At 44.4% G+C, this 22651-nt stretch overlaps 1 protein-coding gene across 1 annotated transcript in view; it reads right to left on the reverse strand.

The window, feature by feature from the left end:
• Positions 1 to 22651, reverse strand: part of TMPRSS15 (transmembrane serine protease 15) — a 1630091-nt gene that overhangs the window by 246720 nt on the left and 1360720 nt on the right. The window contains exons 21-22 of the mRNA XM_078658360.1: positions 3727 to 3776; positions 3349 to 3523 (exon numbers count right to left, since the gene is read on the reverse strand). Of these exons, the coding sequence (XP_078514486.1) occupies positions 3349 to 3523; positions 3727 to 3776 (225 nt within the window). The remainder of the gene's footprint in view (positions 1 to 3348; positions 3524 to 3726; positions 3777 to 22651) is intronic.

Here is a 22651-nt window from a genome sequence, read left to right on the forward strand (position 1 = left end):
GGTGAAAGCCAGGCATCCCGCCGCGAGGGGCCGTAGTGGAGATTAAGCAAGCTATTGCCCAGAGTGCAGAGTGTGACCCCGTGAGTCGAGTAGGCACCAGAGCGAGAATTGTCGAGTCCGTGGAATTTTTGAGCCCGAGACCCGCCGAGGCGGGGAATCGAACCCTGGTCCACGGCTGATCTCAGCTTCCGGGTCTGCCGCCTCTAACCACTGAGCCACACTTCTCCTTCTAGTAGGGGCAAGACATACCCACTACTGAGAACAATTGAAGTATCCTAGAGAAGGGACAGTTCACCTTTTGTAAGGGCAGGCACAGTGATTTGAGGAGTCTAGTGAGTGGGGGACAGCCTGTACCCAGTCCAAATCCCCTTTGGCCCCCGTATTGTTTGGAGTGGCTTGAAACAGCTCTGTCCCGCCGATAAGAGATCCTGCATTTATCCTACCTATTCCCAAATGCTCGAAAGCCCCAACTACGGGTTTCCCCACAGGGAGACCGGCGCTGCACTGCACAGCAAGTCCGAGTGACGGGCGAGCGCTGGGAGCGGAGATCCGGAGCTCCGAACAGTGTGGCCTGAGTGTTCATCCGGAGCCGGGACCTAGATTTTGGCGGCCCCGGCGGCCGCGTGAGGGCCCCCCGTGAGGGAGCGGTCCCGGACCCGGGAGCGGCGAAGTCGGCTGGCCGGAGAGAAGCGGACCAGGTGTGTGGAGCCCTGTGCTGTACCGTGCGACTGGACAGCTGAGCGCGGCGACCCTGGGTGGAGCGGAGGCACTGGGCTCTAAACGGTGCGGCCTATGCGACGGCTGGAGCCGGGACCTGGAGTTTGGCGACCCTGAGGGCCGGGTGAGGCCTTGAGGAAATACTGGCCCCCGGGTGCGAGGACCCTGAAGATCATCCAGCAGGGAAACGACAGGCCGGTGGTGCGGTGCATGCCGGTGGATGACTCGGCCCGGAGCGGCGCTTTGCCTCCCGCCACCCTCCCCCCCCCCTCCTCTCCGGTGGAGCCACCACGAGGCGCTGTGTCCTGGGCACAGCGGGACAAGCTGCCTGAGGGGTGAGTGTGGAGTTGTTATTTATCGGTGGTGGGGAGTGTGGATCCTTCTGGACTGTGGACCGCCACTTTCACGCTCCGGGCTGCGGGGGAGGGAGTGTGACGTCCGTTGGGCCCTTGACCGCGGTGCGCTGTCTTCTCTACGGGCCATCCGAGGATTTGAGAGGGACACACCTGGGCCGGCGGCTGTACCGAGTCGTGGGAGCTGAGGTGCTGCATGGGTTCCTGGCACACATGCTAGACGCAGAACTGGGTGGCCACTACCAGACTGGCGGCAACAGAGACCTCTAAGTGGGGGTGCAGTGGGCCCAAATCCAGGAGTGCAGACTCTGACATCCTTCGCGGCTGCAGGGGACCGGTGTTGGTGATCATCTCCTGATAGAGACGGTGGGGGTTCAGGTGGTGGGGGGGTCCTGAGTGTTGACGGTCCCCCTCCCCCCTATCACCCCTGGCACTGGACTACTGGGACATGTCATTTTGTGGCCATGGTGCCGTTCTGTGACAACTGCGGGGTAACTGCGTGGCACAGTAAGACTGGCCGGCTGGCATTGGCCAGGAACTGTTAGAGGCAGTGAGGTGTGGATGTGATTTGGACGTCGGACTGTGGCCGCCCTTAGGGCACACGGTCAGCACGATAATCCTGGAACGTGGCCTTCCTTCTGGCGACACAGCAGAGGCCGAGTGACACGCCCGGAGAGACCGAGACTACCATGACCAAAGGAGTAAATAGTGGTGGGACCTCGAAACAGGGGCCTATGGACAAGTTCCCAGGCCCGTGCGGGGGATCCGGGGCCTCCGGGGGCCCCCAAACATCGGGGCCAGATAATGCGGCACTTATGGCGGCGATCACGCAGTCCAGAGATATGCTGGACGCCAAGATTGGGGCGGTGGGGGCTGACGTCACCCTCTTGCGCCAGGACCTACGGAATGCTGTGACCCACATTACTGAGGCCGAGTCCAGACTCTTGGAGTTGGAAGACGGCTTGGCGACCTTGAAGAAAAGAGTGGCCAATATGGAAGGCATCCAAAAGGGCCCGGGACTTCGAGCCAAAGATGCAGAAGGACGGGCTCGGCGCAACAACTTGCGATTTGTTGGCTTTCTGGAAGGTTGCGAGAAAGATAACATGGAGGCCTTCCTGACCCAGTGGCTGGAGGGGTGGATGCCGGCGGACTCCCTCTCCCGCTGCTTCATAGTCGAGCAAGCTCATCGGGCGCTGCTCAAGTAACCTCCGGTGGGCGCCCCCCCAAGACCTGTGATAGCTCGACCCCTCAACTACCATGACCGGGACACTATCCTGTGGCAAACACGTGTAAAAGAGCCCCTCATGTACGACAATCAGAAGATCCTTATATTTCCGGACTACACTAAACAGGTCCAACAGCAGCAGCAATCCTTTACGGCGGCCAAGGCGCATCTGCGAGACCTGAAGATTCAATATGCCCTGCTATTCCCGGCCGCTTACGGGTGGTGTACAGGTCTCGCACCCTTTCCTTCAATATACCGGAGGAGGTGTTTAACTGGACCGACAAAACTGTTAGGGTCCGAGCGCACACACCACCTGGTCATGATTCAGATTCATCCTCAACGGCGACGTCGCGGCGGTCAATCCGGAGATCGCGGAGTGCGAGCAACTGGAGGTCCCGATCCAAAAAGAACAGTCCTCCTCCTCAGGAGAAGCTAGATGAGGGACCGGATACACCGGGTATTCGGAAGCCAGATCCTTGAAATACCGAGGCGGACCTGAGGACATTATCTGCAGTTATTCATATGTGGTGGGTGAGTAGCGCCTCCTGGCCCCAGCTGAAGACAGTGGGTGGATGGGGGACTAGCCACTTCCGAGGCTGCACTGTTTCAAATAATCTGAGATGGGGTGGGGATGGGTATGGGGGGGGCAACGATCTGGCTGGCGGGCTCGCTCCTCGAGTTCAGAGACGTTTATTGCCCCTAAGGGGTGAGTTGGGGGTTGAGTGTGTAGTTTATGGGGAACCATTGGAGTAGGTGGCTTCCGGACTCCCGTTGGAGGTCGGAACACTCCTGCACCGCGACAGGTACTTCAACGTTGCTGAGGTATAGGGGTGGGGGGAGGCTGGAAGCTGAGGAGTTGTTGGGCTGGGGATTGGAAGGGGGGTGGGAGGTGGCCTAGGATGGTTTTTACATTTGCCTGTGTACTTTTTATGCTTTGTACAACAATGTGTTGTTCTAGGTACATGTAGGCATTCATTTTATCGCAATTCTGTACCCATCACTTTTTAAATAAATATGCGGACACAATGTTAGTTTTGTATGGAAAACTCTTACCCATATACGCAGTGTGCTGCTGAGACAAGCCATTCGTTGCTGACCAGGGTAGCACCACACACAGGCCTCCCACCGAAGTGTAGTGACACAATCCAGGGCCATGCGCCTATTTTGGCATCAGTCCCTCCAACTATTTTTGAAAGGGCCTTGCTCATCACAAGGCGTTTCCCACAGGCTAGAGAAAATTAAAATAAAGATCATATTATAGTCAATTTCCACTTATAAACTACGCTTTCGCTGTTTCTCGACTCTGTTTTTTTTCTTGTACAATATCACACTTGATTAAATAAATTGCCTTTATATAAACGCTTTCTGAAATGCCATTTACGCTTGGTTAAATAATAATACCATAATTCATCTTTGGAAATGCATACAAACCTCGACTGTTGCACTGAAGATGAATAACCGAATCATTTAGACATTTTTCTCTGCAAAACAAAGAAAAATACGTTAGCTTTCTTGGACTCGCCAGTGGTTAAATAAGCCTATTGATTGCGGATCTGAACTTAAATGCTGCTGCAGGTGAATAGAGATTGCTTTCAGACTATTTTAGCAGTCTGTCCACCAGATGGCAGTATAACCTAAGGAATTCTTACTGTCTTTATAGTAGGTTTCAAGAAGACAGTACAGAGCTACATACAATTCACTGTTAAACAGGAATAAAATGCGTTTATCATGGAGATGAGAGGATTGTCAAGAAGTTCAATGCCCATACTACTTTGATATTTGTGGATAAAACTCATATTTGCTAGGGATCATAAGCATAAGCGTGCGGTAACCATTAAAGCAATTGGTAAAAGTACACAAATCAAGGAGTGACTGGCTTTGCAATTTAACCTTAGCTTTTGTGTTTAAGAGAATCTTCTTCATTTCAGTACCTAGAGTGTCCTATATCTCTTTCTGAAATAAGTGGGTGCCCCCTCTGCCCAATCAATGAATGTTATTCCAGGTGAGTTTGAAATGTCTCTTTCTTTGAATAGCACTCTAGACTCAGCTACTTCTCACCTAGCCAGATGGGAGGCTTTTAGGCAAATTATTTTCTTTCTTACACTTCACAAAAGCATCCTTCTCAACCTCTCGCCCCATAACCTAAGGCAGGCCCTAATTATCCTGCCCGCAGGGCGCATCCTTGCATTACAGGCCCAGGCGCGCGTTCAGCTTCCGGCTGCACACTGCAGCGCCCTGGGCTTTGAAGAATGATAAAACAGGCTTCCCACATGCACTTTCCAACAATGCACTCAGACAATCTCTGTACATTGTCGGAAACAAGTCTATTCAAACCCCTGCCTGTGATTCCCCAAGTACCTCCAGGACGCCCAATCCGTTTTATGCTAAATTGCCCCTATTTCAAGAAGCTCGCCGCCGACTGTACCACTGTTTTGATCTATACCTACGGTGTAGCAGGGACACTCTACAATGGATTCCTTTGTAAACCGTATTGTCATAAGGCAGGAAGCAAATCCCTGCTGAGACCAGTGCGTAAGAGGAAGATTGATAGCGAAAGCAAGCACTGTCGCCATATCCAGACTGCTGCCTCATCTGTCCTTTTTATTATTGCTTGTGCATAGCAGGGCACTGGGGGAATCGACTGCTTGTGAATGTCAAGATTAAGCGTGGCACACAGTAGATGAGGCTGTTTGAGCATTGGTGCAGTCTTTCTTTCGGAAGGGGCTGTATCCTGAGTTAGCCTAAGGGCTAGAGTGGTCAACCTCGAATCTGAGGAACTGGGGGGCATATTACCAACAACTAGCGATATTTATCGCTAAAGGGGCTTAGCACATTTTTTTTTATCGCCAAGCATCGCCGGATATTATCGCAGAGATAACGTGCTATTAGCAACGTTTATCTCTAAAGCGATAAAATATCCGGTGATAGCGGCGAAATGCGTGAATATCGATGAGAATACAGCGATATTTACGCATTAACGCCAATAGGGTCTTAGCCATAATATCCACCTCCTATTGGATATAATGGCTAAGAACTGGTCTGAGCAGGCGAATATTTCCATCGCTACGCCTGCGTTGATAATAGGCGATAGCGATGTTAGCGACTGTTTTTAGTCGCTAACAGGTTGGGTACGCCCACTTTGCATGTCATTAGCGATAAATATCGCTGACATGCAAAGTGGGCCCCAAACCGCTCGCTATCGCCTACAAGCTGTCGCTAACTGCTGTTAGCGACAGCTTGCTAATAGGGCAATAGAATTATTGCCGCTTAGCGGCCAAAATCGCCCTTCTTGATAATATACCCCTGGGTTCGAGTCTCGGCAATGACGCTGAGCATCCTGTGATTCTGGGCCCATCACATAATCTCTCCGTGCCTAACAAAAATGAATGTGTCCTGATGTAATGCAACTGGCACTATATAAAGCGCTCTGGTACCCGATTCGGGTCAAGTTCGTGCAATTTAGAAGTCTGTAAAAAAAAAATACTCTTGCAGGTTTGTGGTGGAGTTTTGTTATCCTCCATCAGCCTCTGCACCAGCCTTTGATTTCTTTCCTGCATTGGTAAAGTCTTCTGGGCTCCGGATCTCTCTACTCACACTTGAAACTGATTTTGTCAAGTGTGGTATGCACCAGAGGTGCTGTACTGTCAGCGTGGCAGGATCATGGGGAATAATCACAAGCCCTCAGTGACAACGGAGCATCACATTTTTTTACGCTCCAGTGGTGCAGCGCCATTTTTCATATTTAGAAGGTGGCACCAAGTCACTTTACATGGCTTAACGACACCTTGTAAACATGCCCCTTTCCGCCGCAGTCTTGTGCTGCACAGGGTCGTGCAATGGGTGTTGCCATGTGAGTGCACCCACAACACCCATTGCTTTTTTGAAGCTGCCCCAGATTTGCATGCATTAGAATGGCGCAACGAGTGGAAATTATTAATTTGTCCTTGTTTTTGCTCTTTCAATAGAAGGTGCAAATCACCATTATTGATTGTGCGAAGGAAGGTGTCCCTTCCTACAAAGAAACAATCATCCCTGCAGTGCAAGCACCCTTGCAACATGGCAATAGGGTGCCTGTGCTGACGGAAGACAGTTTTTATTGCGGCAGTGCTAGGGAAACACAGGGGCGCTTCATATTCTTGTGAATATGGCGCGTCCCTGCATTTTGAAAATGTCAGATTTCAATACTGCCAAATTTGGCGCAGCTCCGCGGTCCGACATTTTCATGTGCATATGCCCCCATGTTATCCTGTGCTAGGATGTTGCACAGGATTAATTTAATGCTTGAGCGATGTGTGAGTTTTTTATACCCTTACCACATTTTCGTTAGTGGTTTTCAAGGGAGTTGCCACTTTTTTATGCGGGAAAGCATATCAGTAGGTTTTTGAGAGTGACAACGAGCAGAAGCAGGTGTGAGGGGGCTGTATGATAATGAGTTTCGGTATGCTATACTTCTCCCCATAAGCTAACACTGGCCATGTTTGTGATGTCATGTTTGTTTTGTGGTCTCCAAAGAAGCTTCTACTGACACCACCAAGTACAGTTAGCAGGAAAGCATGTGGTAAAACAATGCCTAGTACTGATGGCTGTTGCTGGAATTCAATTCCAGACATGCACAGGCGCATAAGCAACTTCTCCCATTGTGCCGCGAAGGCTTATGTATTTGAATAACAAGACCGCCATAGTGCAGTACCTTTTAGTTCCCCATTGGATAATAGGAATTTCACAAATGTTTGATTGATTTAGCCACATTCCTTAGAGAACAGCTGGTGCAACATCAGTTACACATTTAAATATATAGCTCTAGAAGCAGCAACTAGGACCAATGTCCTCCTCCTGGGGTTCATTTGTTCACAGGAACACTATTGTTTCTGACAGATGGGTTCTGTGGCTTTGGAGAGACCTTGTATCTCCTTCGTTTGAGATGTGGGTGTGAATATGAAGCTTTTTTTCTACATTGATCGTGCTAGCATCTGAAGGACCGCATCAGTGAGGTAGATGTTCTCCACCAGAATTGTTTCAGCATAAAGCAGGAGCCACACCGAAGATGAGCAAGAGCCTGCTCTGTGTCCAGAAAGTCTCACAAGATAATAGCCGCAACGGCAGTGAAATAAAGTAACACAGCAGTAGCCGTTTGGTGTAAAGCCAAAGGGGCTTATTTAGAGCTTAGCAGAGAGGGTACTTCATTACAACTGCAAAAGGAGTATTCTTTCCCCCAAACTGAAGGTCCACCTGCCTGATTTACAGACAGGAGGACCGTAAGTAAATCAGTGACCAAGGCTACTCCCATCTGCATTGCTGACATACTCCTCCAATGGTCCAACAGAGTAAGGGTTACAGGAGGTTTGGTAATTCGGCCACCCGCCCAATTTTGAATGGGCTGTTGAATGGTCAATTTCCACAATCCATCACCGGCGGGTAAAACCTGGCAGTAAGGGGCAGTGAAAACGACATAACGACCCCCACACACTGGGAGGATTTGGATTTTAAAAAACAATCCCACTTTGGGAATTAGTTTTTGAAAATACAAAAACATGTTCAGAGTGTGTGGGATGGGACCATCATGTTGAAGATATTGTCCATCAAAGTATTAATACATTTATAGGAACAGCTGTAACAGCGGCTCCAGCCAATGTTAAGAGAGGTCCACTGGGTCAGTGGAGATCTCTAAGTCTGGTGATTGGAGGATACTCATTATGGGAGAAGTACTCTTCCAAAACTGCACATAAATGCTCCCTAAGCTTACCATAGTTGCACACTAGGGTATGGGAGAACCTAAAACGATCTTTTCTTGGAAGGGTTGCTCCCTCAATCCATCCGCCTGAATTAACTCTCAAAGCAAGGGCACCTTTATCTCTACTACTTTCAAAGAAATTGAACTGTTTGTGAACATTTTCTAGGCTGTTATTGCAGTAATACATCAAAGGGATTTTAAAATCAATTATTAGGTGACCCTAACACAACTTCAAAACTGCAGATATGGTGCTCCCCGAGGGTGCGTTATGTGCCTGCTAAGAGAGGGGAAAACCTAATCTGATCTATTTTTTGAGACAATATTTTCAAACCCTATGCCAGAAGTACTGGCTGGTGGCAGCAGACCTATAGTTTTGTGGTGTTGTCTCTGCTCCAAAGAAAGGTGCCTCCAACACCACTCTGTATACTAATTGAAATGCCTTCTGCCAACAAGTGTATATTTGAGTTTTATTTTAAAGAACGGGAATATTTTGAAAATTATATAGACTATGTTTGCAAATTTACATCAAAGGCAAGCAGACTGAAAATTGATCATGCTCACTTTCAATGCTCCTATCGTTTGGGTTACCTTTAAATGTGATATTTATTTTTATAGCACTTGTAGGGGCTAGAACAAAAAGCTCCAGTGACATCAACATAGTCTTTGTATTGTGGGGCCAAAAGACTGAACCAGATGTCAGGTGAGTATGTGCGATGCCTTTCCCAATAAATAAAATAGCTGCTCCATAAATGTATTGATGCATCAATACCTTGAACGTATGGCACATCTTTTTGAGCCAGCTGGAGAAGAGCTGCACTTAAAGACGTGGCATGACTTAAGGGGAAACAACCTTTACAACACAACTTTTACAACGCACTACCATTACAACAAAACTTTTACAACGCAACATCCATAACATCGCATGCCATTACAACGCAACCATTACAACACATGACACTACAACACATACCATTACAACGCATGTCATTACAACGCAGGCATTACAACGCATACCATTACAATGCATACCATTACCATCCAACACTTAACCTACTGTTGCACCCCCTGGAGTTAGAATAGTAATTTTTACCCCTACACTATCCAACACTTACCCTACTGTTGCACCCCCTGGAGTTAGAATAGTAATTTTTACCCCTACACTATCCAGTACTTACCATACATGCAATGTAATGTTATGCGTTGTAATGGTTTGCGTTGTAAATGTAGTATGCGTTGTAATGTAATGCGTTGTAAAGGTAGTTTTTAAAAATTCGTTGTAATGGCATGTGTTGTAATGGAATGCGTTGTAATGGATGTTGCGTTGTAAAAAAAAGCGTTGTAAAGGTATGTGTTGTAAAATTATGCATTGTAACGTCATACAACCGACTAAAGCAATAGGTCTTCAAAAGCAAGTTGGGCAGCCTGATTTTGAAGCAAGATAGTCAGGTGCTAAGGAAAGCCCTGAGTTTACTTAGTCCAGGCTGAAGCCAATTATGGTTGACATGATGAGATGTATTCCACTTTAATTGAGGAAGTATCTCCAAAGGCAAAAAAGCGTAATTAGAGACTATTGAGGACATTTTGGGGGCAAACATGGTATTCGATTCAAACTAGAGGGAAACTGAGGTTTAAGATTATGGACTGGGGTAGGGCATTGACAAGCTCAGTAGGATAGTAACAAACCAGACATTTACAGAAATGTGTGCCTATCATTATCTCAGTTTGCTCAAGTTGAGGTTCAACCACTTGCCTCCCATCAGCTGCGTACATGGGCGGAAATGGTACACCAGAAAAACTTTCCCCTAATGATGTGTTAGTATTGTTGGTGTACATGTAGAAGCCAGTGAACTTTAGAGAAGACTTGATTAGTTAGGATCTCAAAGCAGATATCAGGATAAATATGAGAGCAGCCCTAGGGAACTCCCTAGTCCAATGGAGTAGTGAAAAAAGAAAATGAAGCCAGAATCACAAATGGAAAATGATTAGTGAGAATGAATGCCTGAGCAGTCTGAGTAATTGATCTCGACTGCCCATAGATTGTCTAATTACATGGAGTCAGTTATAGTGTCAAATACTGCTGCTAGGTATATAAGAATCAGGACTCTCACAATACCACTATCTACTTCCTTCCAGAGGTCATGAAGGGGCATGTGGAGCACAGACTCTGTGCCAATGTTTTGGCTAGAAACCTGCATAGGAGGGATATAGAAAACTGGAGGATTACAAAGAGTTCACAGAGGTGTTTTGCTACATATCTTTTGAGATTTTTTTACTTCTGCTTGGAAGAAGGGTGGTGGAAAAATAATTACTTAACATAGAAATGCTGGCCTCCAGATTAAATAAAACACTTGTAGATAAAGGCAATTTGAATTGGGATGGAACTTCAACTTGCTACAAAGAAAGACTGAGGGTGTGCCTTACAATTTCCAAGGGAGCTGGCTGAAAAATATTTAAGGTGACTAGAGGGCATAGATAAGGAATAGAACCAGATCAGAGTTCAATAGTAAATGATCCCCAGACAATAAGCATCCAACAAAATAAATCTTTCATAGTTTTTCTCAGAAAAAAGTACTTAGTGTATCTCACAAAGTTTGAGAGATGCAGAGTAATGAAGCGCTGTGGCATGCATCAGTTCATTTCTAGTTCAGAATACCATTTCTACATGTTATTAGCTATGGAAACATTAAGGTGATTTTTCTAGTCAAGAATGGCAATTGCATGCCATTTAGGAGTGGTGTCATACGAAAAGTGGTGTGCATACTCTGCTTGGCAGGGGTTGGATTTAACTAGGTGTGAGTAATATTTTCAGGATTTATTTTTGCGTAATTACAAGAAAATATGCACAATTATGTGTAGTTACTATTTAGTGCTATAACATCGGGTGAAATGCATCCCTGCATCATTTTTCCTACCTATGGATGCATTTTGCAAAAATAAAATAGCACTAACAACACAATTATTCACATTCTGGTTGTTTTTGTTGTTCCCACTCTTGAACAGAGAATTTTTGTCTAGAATGCAGTGAGTGAAATTACACAACGTGACATCATTTTACACCATGCTTTGCAGAAAGCTAGATCTTTACCCAGAATGCATGCTTTTTGTGATTTGGCGCAAATCAATTCAGTAATTTTGGAGAAGTTAAGGTTCAAAAGGTATATATATATATTCCAGGCTGCGGTACTACTGCACAGCTGGCAGATCAAAAGATAGGATCTGATTAGCTGTTATCAACATTTAAAAATATGATTTGAAACCGCTTTAGGGCTCTGGAACTCAATTCCTGTGTTCAAGTAATAAAAAAACAAAAAACAAATGGAGGGTCAGGGTAGGGACAACCTGTTCCAATAAGCCTTGGGTGCGGAGGGGATCCACGAAAAAGCCAGGAACTTTTTGAATATAATCCTACTAGGGGTTGTCTAGATTCTGGTGGGTCATCGCAGTTTGATTTTCTTTTTAATTATTTGGGAAGGGGACATGCAAAGGACATGTGTAACATATTCCTATATGTAATTTAGGATGTCATCAGTTATGTTATCAATGGTGTCATAGAACATGTCAAGAGTGATGTAATATTTCTGGTCACAATCAGTGCATTGTGAGGCCGTGAGTTATAGCTAAATTGAATTTCAGTGCTTATTGTAGTTTAATATATCGTACTTAAACTGACATTTTCACTTAACTATTACATCACTTTAATCTTAGTTTGTTTTCAGTAAATGTGTAAGGAGTTTTTTCGGTGTAAAGTAAGATATTAGTACCTTACCTAACTATAATGTTACTTTAGCCTTTGTTTTTTTAGTGAATTTCCAGTTTTTTTTAAAGTAAAGTAATATTTTATTACCATACATAACTATGCCAACAACCTGCAGTCAGCCACAACACACCATGTACGGCCAAAGGCAGTGCTTTGCCAGGGTTACCAACAGGACCAACTGTACAAATGTGGCCAACCAACCACAGACACTGTTGAAAAGTGGATTAATAGTAGCGATAAATATTGACTTACCACTGGTAATAGAAACACAATAAAAGGGTCAGTCAAGGTCTTAACAAATTATTCCTTTGCTCTACTCTTGGTAGCCGGCAACGAGCAGGCAGGCGTAACTTAGGAGAGACGTGTGTAAAGCATTTAAAACACCAATACATTAAATAAGTATGACAAAACACACAAAAAAAATTCAACTAAAATTCATAAAAATAGCTTATATATTAATGAACAAAGGGACATCGGCATGACAAAATCCAATATATGAACCGGACATATGAATTTTTAAAGAATAAATGCTTTCTAGTGCTTAAAAACATAGCACCACTTTGAAAAATCTGATCGCGCTTGACCGGGACAAAGTCAAGATTTGAGGCAAATAGTGATGGAGCCCTGGTTGGATACACTAAGCGGGAGACCTCGGTCAAAATTTTACCTTTGGACTTAGAAACTTTTATGGAGGATTTTTCTTTTGCCATTGAGTTGTCTCCTATAGCATGCTGATTTTGATGCTACACCATCGGATTGCTTTTCCGTGAAGCCTCTGTCAAATCCTGGAAGTCTGAAGCTCTGGAGCTTTAAGTGGAATGAACCAGAAATACAGACTGGGTCGCGGTTGAAGATATCCGACTTAACTCTTGACGTTGAGTCAGTCACATCATGGAGCTTCATGCAAAAGAAGTCCCCTTTGAGGGTTCAAATTGTCCAAAACACAAATTCAAGGGTCTGGATTTTCCTCGGTGGTCATTGGGGTGTCTGGAATACAATTCTCACAATGCACCTGTACAAATCCTTAAAAGTCCACTGGACACACTCCAGGATGGAGACTCTTGGTAGAGATGATGCAGGTGAGCTCTGTTAGCCCGTGGCTTGCAGTGTGTCCACTCCTTAATTCTTATTGAAGCAAGTCAGAGACCTTAGGGCTGTAGGGTGCAGCAGGTGCAGTGTTTCCGAGTGCACTTTTTTGGGTGCAGATCTTGATTCCAGCAGGGCTGTCCTTCTTCTCCTTGTAGTTTCATGCAGTAGATCTGAGGAGCTATGCAGTTCACCCATATTTATTCACAGTTTCTGGGTGTCAAGCTGGGGGGGGGGAGGGGCACCACTTCCTCCAAAGTGTGCCATATATTGTCCCAGAAAGCACTATTCACTCAAAATCCTACATGGAAACTTCTCAGTTCGGGTTAGATCTGGTTAAGCTAACTCACTGGTGTGGCTAAGTTAACACCCCCCTTCCAACCCACTGACTAACCTAATTACTGAAGCCCCTGTGTGGCTGGGGGTGCAGGATGTGGGGTTCAGCTTGTGCTGGCCCCAAACTATCATTCTCCCTTTGAAGACCAGTTTGGTTCCCACATCCTCTTCCCTCCTTTTAACTTCTGAAGCTAAAGTTCTCCACCCCCAGGAAATGTATTGTCTACTCTCAAAGGATACATCACACTTCATTTAGCAGCTTTGGCTCAGCCTGGGAAAGGCTGGCCAATCAGGAGAGGGCAACTAGAAAGCTGGATTTTGGCCACCAGTTATCACAAATCTAACAGTGGCAAGTTGCTGGATTCATCTTAACTATTCATTAGATACTTTAAAGTATATTTTTAGATGTCTCCTGTCCTGTGGAGACATTCACTACAATGGGTAAAAAAGGAATTTACAATATTTCCCTCACCAGGTCTTATAAAACATATTTTATAATGCCCCTGCTTATAGTTACATGGTACCCTACCTCTAGAGCAACTTGAGGAGACCTTAGGGGTGACTTACATGTAAAAATGACGTAGAATACTACTTTGGAAGTACCTTTAATTCCAAAATCAATTTGCATAGAATTACAATTTAAAAGCTGCCTGCAAGGCAGGGCTGGCTTTTAAAATGACAACAGGCAACTCAGCAGTGCACACTTTAGTGTAGGAAATCTACTGGGCCTCTAAATCTCCCTGCCTTATCATACATTATACCTAGCCATGTACTTTTAATCAAAGCACAGCCCTGGATCTGGTTAGCAGAGCCCAGGGCACAATCAGAGTCAGAAAACCAGCACCTAATAGTAAAAACAGGGGAAAAAGTGGGAGGACACTGCAAACAGGACCATGATTTTAAACACACACTCAAGCTCATTTTTGCTTTAAATCGTTTTCTAATCTCACTGGACTCTTGCGGCTGCCTACAGAGACCCTAAGCTCATTTGGGACTCTTGCAGGAGTAAAGGGGTTATGCTGGACCCTGTTAGAGACCCTCAGGACTGTGGCAACCTCAATACATTTTTAGTTATATTTGGTACCGTACCCTGCCCCCTTATGCCCTAAGGTTTTTTTAAGTTGTTGTGTTGACATGTCATGTAATGGCGGCTGCTACATTTATCTTCATGCTGTGGCCAGCCATTCGGAGTGCGATTTCCCACGCAACCAGCAAGACCCAGTTGCTCCCGCAAGATAGAGGCCATTGATTGGAAAAAAGCCCCAACTGCCAATCAGAGGGGCATATTATCAAGACAGGAGATAAAATTATCGCCGCTTTATCGGCAGAAAACTGCAGATAAAGCGGCGATAATTGGCTTGATAATATGCTCTATGGAATTCCAATCGAAGCCCATGTTAGATGTCTTCACATCTAACATGGGCTTCGATTGGAATTCCATAGAGCATATTATCAAGCCAATTATCGCCGCTTTATCTGCAGTTTTCTGCCGATAAAGCAGCGATAATTTTATCTCCTGTCTTGATACTATGCCCCAGATTTCTCTATTAGCTAAAGTTGCCTGCCTACTGGACTCTATAAATGTTGTACCTCAATTTCTCAAAAACAACTCTTTGGGTTTACATCAAATCACAAAAAGCATGCTTGGGTAAAAATCTAGGGGGCATATTACCAAGGGCAAGTATCGCCGCTTTTTCGGCGAATTGTGCCGAGAAAGCGGCGATACTGCTAGAGCCCTATTAACAAGGGCATTTTAAAGCCTGGCGCAAGCCCACTTTGCATGTCGGCGATAAACATCGCTAATGACATGCAAAGTGGGCGTTCCCACGTCCAACCACATGTAAAATGTGGTTGGAGATGGGAACACCCTATTACCTAGGCAGGCGTTGGGAGAGGGAGACCTGCGATAAACTCGTTTATCGCAAGTCTCCCAACACCTGCTCTGACCAGGTGTTAGGGCATTGATAACATGGGGGAGTGGATCATAAAGCTGAATCCACCCCCCCATATTATCAAGGAACACATTAACGCGTGAAAACAATGTTTGTTTTCATGCGCTAATGTGGCATATCGCCGACTATCGCCGGATTTTAATTCGCCTACGTGATGCGCATTGATAATTGCGCGCTAAAAAGGCGATGAAATCCGGCGATAGCCGGCGAAATGGGGACGGGCGTTGTGCGTTTACTAACGCACTTCTCGGTAATATGCCCCTAGATTTTTGCCAAAATTGGTGTATCGCAGTTCAGCCATTTGACTATAGTGCTGTTTAAAATTCACACAGGAAATTGCATGGAAAAACGAATTTTGAGACTTCCATTTTTTCCCAGTCCCCACTTCATCGATCACACTGAAATGTTGCTGAAAGAAGCTGAGTGGGATGAACCATTTGTTTGGAAAGTTTAGCTAAGATTAGTCAAACATTATGGTAAAACAAAAATCATTTTCCTTTGGAAACCCAGCCCTATCTATATTTATACATATGTGTATATATTAACAGAAAAAAACAAAGGTTAAAGTGAAATTGTATTGAGGCCTTGCAATAATATATTTTTTAATACAACAAAACAAATGATGCAGAGAGGATGTAGCCAAACGGCTAGGGTGGTCGGTCTCTAATCTGGGGAGCCAGGCTTGAGTCTCGGCAATGAAGTTCAACATCCTGTGATTCTGGGCAAATCACTTAATCTCCCTGTGCCTACAAAAAATGAATGTGTACTTGTGTAACGAAACTAACTGGTGCTCATGTACAGCGCTCTGATACCTTTGGGTCAAGTTCCCACTATATAAAACTAAGAAAAAAAATTATGAGTTATAATTTACTGAAATAACTATAGCTTTTGACCCCATCATGCATTGCTTATTTCTCCCATATTACATCACCCATTACATGCTCAATGGCATCATTGACAACATCACTGATGGCATCTTAATGAATGTGACAGTTTAGTAACGCTTACCATACAAGGCAAAACTAAACCCAATTTCCTATAGCCTCTTTACTGATAACAGGTGTAAGCTTTTGCAACATGCTTTTCCTCCAAATGAGTCTTGGATTTGTGAAGGGAGTGAGCGCTCTATGAATGGTTGTGCAAAAGGCAAACACTGTATGCAGCGCAGTTTGCTGAATCATGACTCGATGATTGCCCACAAGAGGGCAGCAATCTGTAAAAGCTTTGTTGGAGGGCATAGGTTGTACACAGTTGGTGCTTGATCTCCTCAGGATCCTTAAGTGTCTGGAGAGGGTGAGATCTGTTGTGTATTGGAGTGAAGACTGTATGCGCCAGCTATTTGTCCATCCATGTGTGCTTGATGGCCCACAAGAGGTTGGCTGTTTGCTAAGTAATCAGTACAGGGTGAAGGCTATGTTTAGTAGGGCCCTCATCATCTAAAGGGGGTTGAGTGTCTAGAGTGTGTGGGTTGTCCATGGAGGGGCTCTGCCAGGGTTAGAGACTGTTCACAGTAGGTATGTTGCTTCATTGGCCTCAAGAGGTGGCTATCAGTGAAGAGATTGGTACGGGGCAAAGGCTGTACGTAGTAAGGGTTTGGCCACCTAACAGGCCCTGTGTGTCTGACGAATAATGTATGCTTTACCTTTACATAATTCTGTGCCAGTTAGTACTTACTTTCATATCTGAAATGCTGTAATGGTTTGTGGAGTAATTTGACTAGGTTGGATGATGTCACCTGTGATTTTAAGTTTTTTGTTATAAAACATTAGTTCAATATAACTGCACAGCCCAACTATAATGTCACGTTAACCTTTGCTTTTGCAGTGAATTGGTAAAGTATTTTTAAATGTACAGTGAGACATTATGACCAGAACCAAATACAACGTCACTTCAACCTCTGTTTATTTTAGTGAATTTCTAAGGGTTTTAATGTAAATAGGATCACCATTTCCAAAACAAGTGCGACTTTCAGAAACAACAATTCCAACTTGATGGTAGAGTGACATAAACCTTGGAACTCCCTGCTTCATCATTACTACAACAAATGACAAATCGTCCCATGAAACCATTTAAATGAGTATGAAACAGTCCTATAAATGACTAATGCAAATACGTTAAAGACCAGGTTCAAGTTTTAAATCAGGTTTTTCGAATTCACAAAAAGGAGTGAATACGTTTCAGGATAGTTTTAAGTTAATACTGCTTTGGAATGAAAGGAATGCTATGGAACATATTTCACAAAATAGTTTTAAGCACCATAGAAACTATGTTGCTGACAAAGATCAGTTTAAAAATTGTGTTCACCAGAATGTAGATATTTGCCTGCAGAACTGAAATAAAGAAACAGTCTGTTATTGAAGATAATCTGTACATCTCTATTTCTTTTGTCGTCTAATGTATGTGACAATCGGAAGAGAGTTCCAAGTAGCACAGCAACATTTCCTACTCATTGTGCAAGTTTGTCTACCTTGTACCAAATATACTGTCCAGTTTCTGCATCTGCTGATTTTGAGAACGCAGTGCCTAGATATCAAGTCTAGATATCAAGCAACCATTATCAATGTCTTTTACATATAAAATAAAGTATCCTCTAATGTATATTATAAAGATATTGAACTCACCATGAAGCTCAATGACCAGATAGAGTGACGAAGCCGAAAGATGACTTCCTTTAAAAGCTCATGAATCTCCAAAGTGACCATATCTTTTTTGTGTACTTCAGAAGGCATTTTATTCCATATAAAATATTGTCACATCAATACTCTTTCCATAAACTGCTTAAATCCTTGGGGGCATATTTAGTAATAGTTCATGCGGTAAGGCTAGTTTCTGTGCTGCGTAGTGTGAATGGAAAGAGGTGAGCAGCTCAATATTTACCAAGATATTGCACTGGTCAGCTCACTCTATGTGCTGGCACATTTGTGACTGCCTAGTGCTAACCAGGCTTCCTTGCACTGGGGGAAAGGGTGCCTGTGTTGCCCTACAGGCTTATTTTTGTGCAGCAAGGAACACTTTCCTAAAAAAAATGATCTTTAAAGACATTCCACTTTCTATGTGTGCTGCAGGATGCAGCACAAACGCAAAGAGGAGAAAAGAGGATATTTCTCCTCATTACGCCTCTATTGGGTAGGTGCGCTATTTTGCGGCAAACCTAGGTTTGCATGTATTTGTAAATCTTGGTTTGCATCAAAATACATTGGGAGATGCACGGGAATGCATATGCTCGCAGCATGTAACTCCTACCCGTCGCAAAGTAACACAAGGTAGCGCTATGCACTGTGTAACCTTTCTTTTTATTTGCTAAACCATGCAAAGCAACATAAATCAACTTGGCGTGCACCATCCCTCCTGCAGTTCAGGAAGGGTGCAATGATCTAAGTCTTCATGGAGTACCAAATCCATATACAAGGTTTGACAACTTCAACACCTGTGTGGACGACCAATGACTCACCCCGCCTCTCCCTACAACTATGTGCACATTCTTCTACTGCTTCCTCCTGACACTGGAATCACCACTGTCTCCCCCCCGCCCTGAGCCTTGCGTGCTCCATAAATAGGCACATATACATGCACCCTAAGGCTGGGAGAGAAACCCAGCTACATAAGACAAGGACCATGGAAGACCTATTGACTGTACCTGAAAGCAGGTTCCATCCCCGACCAGGGTTCATTCACCCTTCTATTTTTCTACAGGCGGCAAAACGAGTACCAATTTCATTGGATAGTAAATAGTTTTCCTGAATGCTTAAACAGCTACAAGCAGGTATGAAATACTATATACAAATATATGATCCCATGCCCAATTTCACTCATTTACAGGGGAAGTGTGAGCCTGGCATTTGTATCACAACAGCATGATTCCCTTGTGGCTATTCCAGTGAATGTTAATGGCACAGAGAGAATCTCTAAGGGTCTTCTGCAGGACACAGATCTGTGACTCACATCCCCACCCTGAATCTTGTCCTTCCTTGGTATTAGGGAAAAGCTGAGAACAGACCCTGAAACCACAACTGAGCCTGCGCTGCAGATGGCCCGTTCAAAGACAGCATGCTATTAATTAAGAAGATCTGACTTCAAAGAGTCTCCAGCAATGGTCTTGTTTACTAAAGTGAGTAAGGGGGGAGGCATTTAATTTAATGATTAAATAAAAACAAATAAACTTGCCAGGCATCTCCCGCTCCGGCCCCGCTTTGCATCATGTCTCCTCTCACAAGACGTCAGTGGAACTAACTTCTCCCCGATCTTTTGCTTGAAGTTGACCAGCAAATCAGAAGACTGGATCCTGGCATGTGACAGGGCATAGGGCGACTGTACGTCACCGCCCGAGTAGGATCCCATCTTTAGACTCTTGCACTACACTAGGCATGCGCAGCATACCTAATGTATTGTGAATGGAATGGGGAGCTGAAATAAAAAAGCGCTCTTCTCGCAGATGATCAGTCGTAGTCCAATTCTGGACTTCTGCTGTTCTCGCCTGCGTATGCTGTGCATTTGTTGACTTATGCGCACTTTCACCTGTGAAGCAGCTGCCAGCACAGGCCGGAAATGTAAACAGACAAATTGTCAAAGCTGTCAATTTGTCAGCTTACATTCTTGCTTTGCTACCCGATCCAGAGAGCAGTTTCTTTTCGTGATTGCCTAGTGAGGCGCTGCCCCGGCGGCCCTATGGACAAGCCGCCACTTATGAGATTTTGCATGTGAGGGCACCCACTGTCCTCTTGTCCCCAACCTCCAGAGGCTCCTCCAGATCCATGTTCCATGTGGTGAACGCCTTTGGGGGCGGATCAAACGCGTCTGCCCTCATGGCCTTGTACAACAGGGAAATGAGGCATCCACCAGCTCGGCATGTAAGTAGTACATCTAAGGTCAGCGTGTGTTTTGGTATTGAGGGGTGTGTGGGCCATATTTCTTTGAATAGGTTGGACAGTCCAGCGTATTGTAAGTATTGTCCCTGACCCAGTCCAAAGTCCCAGCAAGACTGTTCGTAAGTTATAAAGCTCTCGCCCGGATACAGGTCCGCCAGTACTCCACATCCCCCCTCCTGCCACACCCGATATTACATGCTGGACATCACCCTCCTAACCGGGGCGAGGTCCCTTACAGATAGTTCCCGGTGGAATGGAGCATGCTTCAAGATTCGCTCCACAAAGGTCTGCCATGTGCGGCAGTCTGCCTAATGGTACTGTGTCCGAGATTCCCACGCCCTCCTGAAACAGTGACAGCAGGCTAGCAGCCATTGCCCGATCGCGTTGTAACCTCTTGTACCACAAAATGTTTTAACCGCTTCAGTGCAGTGATATATGAAGTAAAAGCAGCCCATCTTGAATCAATCAGTTTTTGTACAAGAAGATGCAATTTTCAGCAATTAACAGTACGGTTACACAGCTAATAAGAAGTCTTGGATGTGATGATTTCATGCTGGTCTAAAATAAAAGTTTTGAAATTGCTCAGGCAACAACAGTTTTTCTGGTGTGAAAAATTATTAGGGGCGCACAAACTGTAAAAACATTGCAGAAATACAAATGGGCATAGATTAAGGGACATATTTATGAGATTTGCCACGCAGTGCAGCGCAGCGCAGCAAGTCGCAATGCAGCACTTTGCATGACAGGGAAAGGGTAGAGATGCGCCATATTTAAAATATTATGGTGCATTTCTGTCTTTTGCCCTGCACTCGTGCCGTTTTGGCTACCCAGAGCCAACACAGAAACCATTACAGCATGGTGCGAGGGTGCCTGTTTGCACGCAGGATTGTTTTTGTGCAGTAAGGGGCACCTTCCTGCACAAAATCAACCCTGGAAGGCATATTCCTCTATGTATGTGTGCTGCAGAATGCAGCACACATTGATACTGGAAGTACAAAGAAGAAATAAAGATATTTCTTCTTGTTATGCCTCACCTGGGAAGGCGCATCTTTTTGGTGCATCCCCTGGTTTACCAGTTCTGGTAAATCTGAGAAAGCGCCAACAACCATGGTAGTTGCATGAGAACACCCATGCAACATCCATGGAATGCCTCCCTGGTGCAGAGTAAGGCAAATCAGAGATTTGTGCTGCGTTGCTTTAGTTAAGATTTATAAAGTCTCAGGGCCATGTAAAGTGGCCTTGTGTAGCTTCATAAATCCCATTTTTCAGTTGCATCACGCATGCACCACTTTGCGATGTGGAAGTGCAAAACAAGTGAGACAAGAAATATGGCCCTATATATACATATATATATATATATATGAGAAGTGTGTAAGGCATGAAAATAATGCATTATCCGAGTGTTAACTTTTTAAAATGCTCTGAGCAGGAATGCCAAAAGCTTTCTAGTGATTTCTCTAAAATTGATCGAGACCGACAAATTCATGAAGAATGGTTTTAGTTAGAATATGCAGAATTCTGTTGGTGCAACAAATCCAAATCAAGAAAACATGCAATGGTAAAGACAATAGGTTTGACGCTTATACTCAAATCCTGAAACAAGCAAAGAAAATATGCCTGCTACAGTGCAAAAAGAATACAAATATTTTTTGATATACACAATGCATAGATGACAAAGAATGAAATGTGTAATGACAGAGTGTACTTCTGAGATGTACAACTGTCTGTCATTCATTTCAACTGAAGCAGGAGGAAGATGATAATAAAATCATTCTACAGTCTGATCCAAGATCAGATTGACAATGTCTGAAGCCAATAGATGAAAGCCAAAGAAACCACTGTATTAAGGAGGTTAAACCAAATCTTAGAGTATGCACCAAATACAGTCTGCCATGAATGGTGCAAGCGCCATTGATTCATTGATGGTCCAAACTAAAATGTTTTGCCTTAACTGCAGTATATGTTTTAATTATTTTTTGCCAAAGAATAAGACATTTTTTTTGTTAAAAATGGAGATCTCTGCCCCAGTTGCAGACCCCTCCAACAGAAAATTGTTGATAGTACACTTTCAAATTCTGTAATGGGAGTCTCACTCCCTCATTTGAAAGACTAAACAGTAATAAGTCTACATCTGTGTGTTAATGTACATAGGTAAATAGATAAATGATGAGTTCTATCTTTGTGGATATTTACTAGTCATAAGTGTAGATCTACATGAGAAGTTCTACATGTGCAACTTACCTTTGTGAATAGAGTCCTAAGCCTGGAGCGGCTCTAGGCATAATTAGGTTCGATAACCAAGAGCCCAGATCAATAACAAACATCTCCTAAGGTTTCTCTTTGATGTGCAATCTGTTCCTGAGTTACTCTCCAGATGATTAATCCCTGCTATATGTTCACTGTTGATATCACTTCACCCTTCCTTCACCCAGAGGCAATTTCATTATCCCATGGGGCATTTAGTTAACAGCTTGTCTTGCTTCAGACAATATATAAAAATGTATTTATAAAAGGGTTGCATTGCTTTTGCGTGCAAAAACAGAAGAGGGACCCTGAAAACGTAAATTAGATAAAGGCGAGGGGAACAACCCACCAGGGAGGAATAGATATAAAGCAACATGAAAGGGGC

This window comes from Lissotriton helveticus, chromosome 8 (assembly GCF_964261635.1).
Source record: "Lissotriton helveticus chromosome 8, aLisHel1.1, whole genome shotgun sequence".
Lineage (NCBI taxonomy): Eukaryota > Metazoa > Chordata > Amphibia > Caudata > Salamandridae > Lissotriton > Lissotriton helveticus.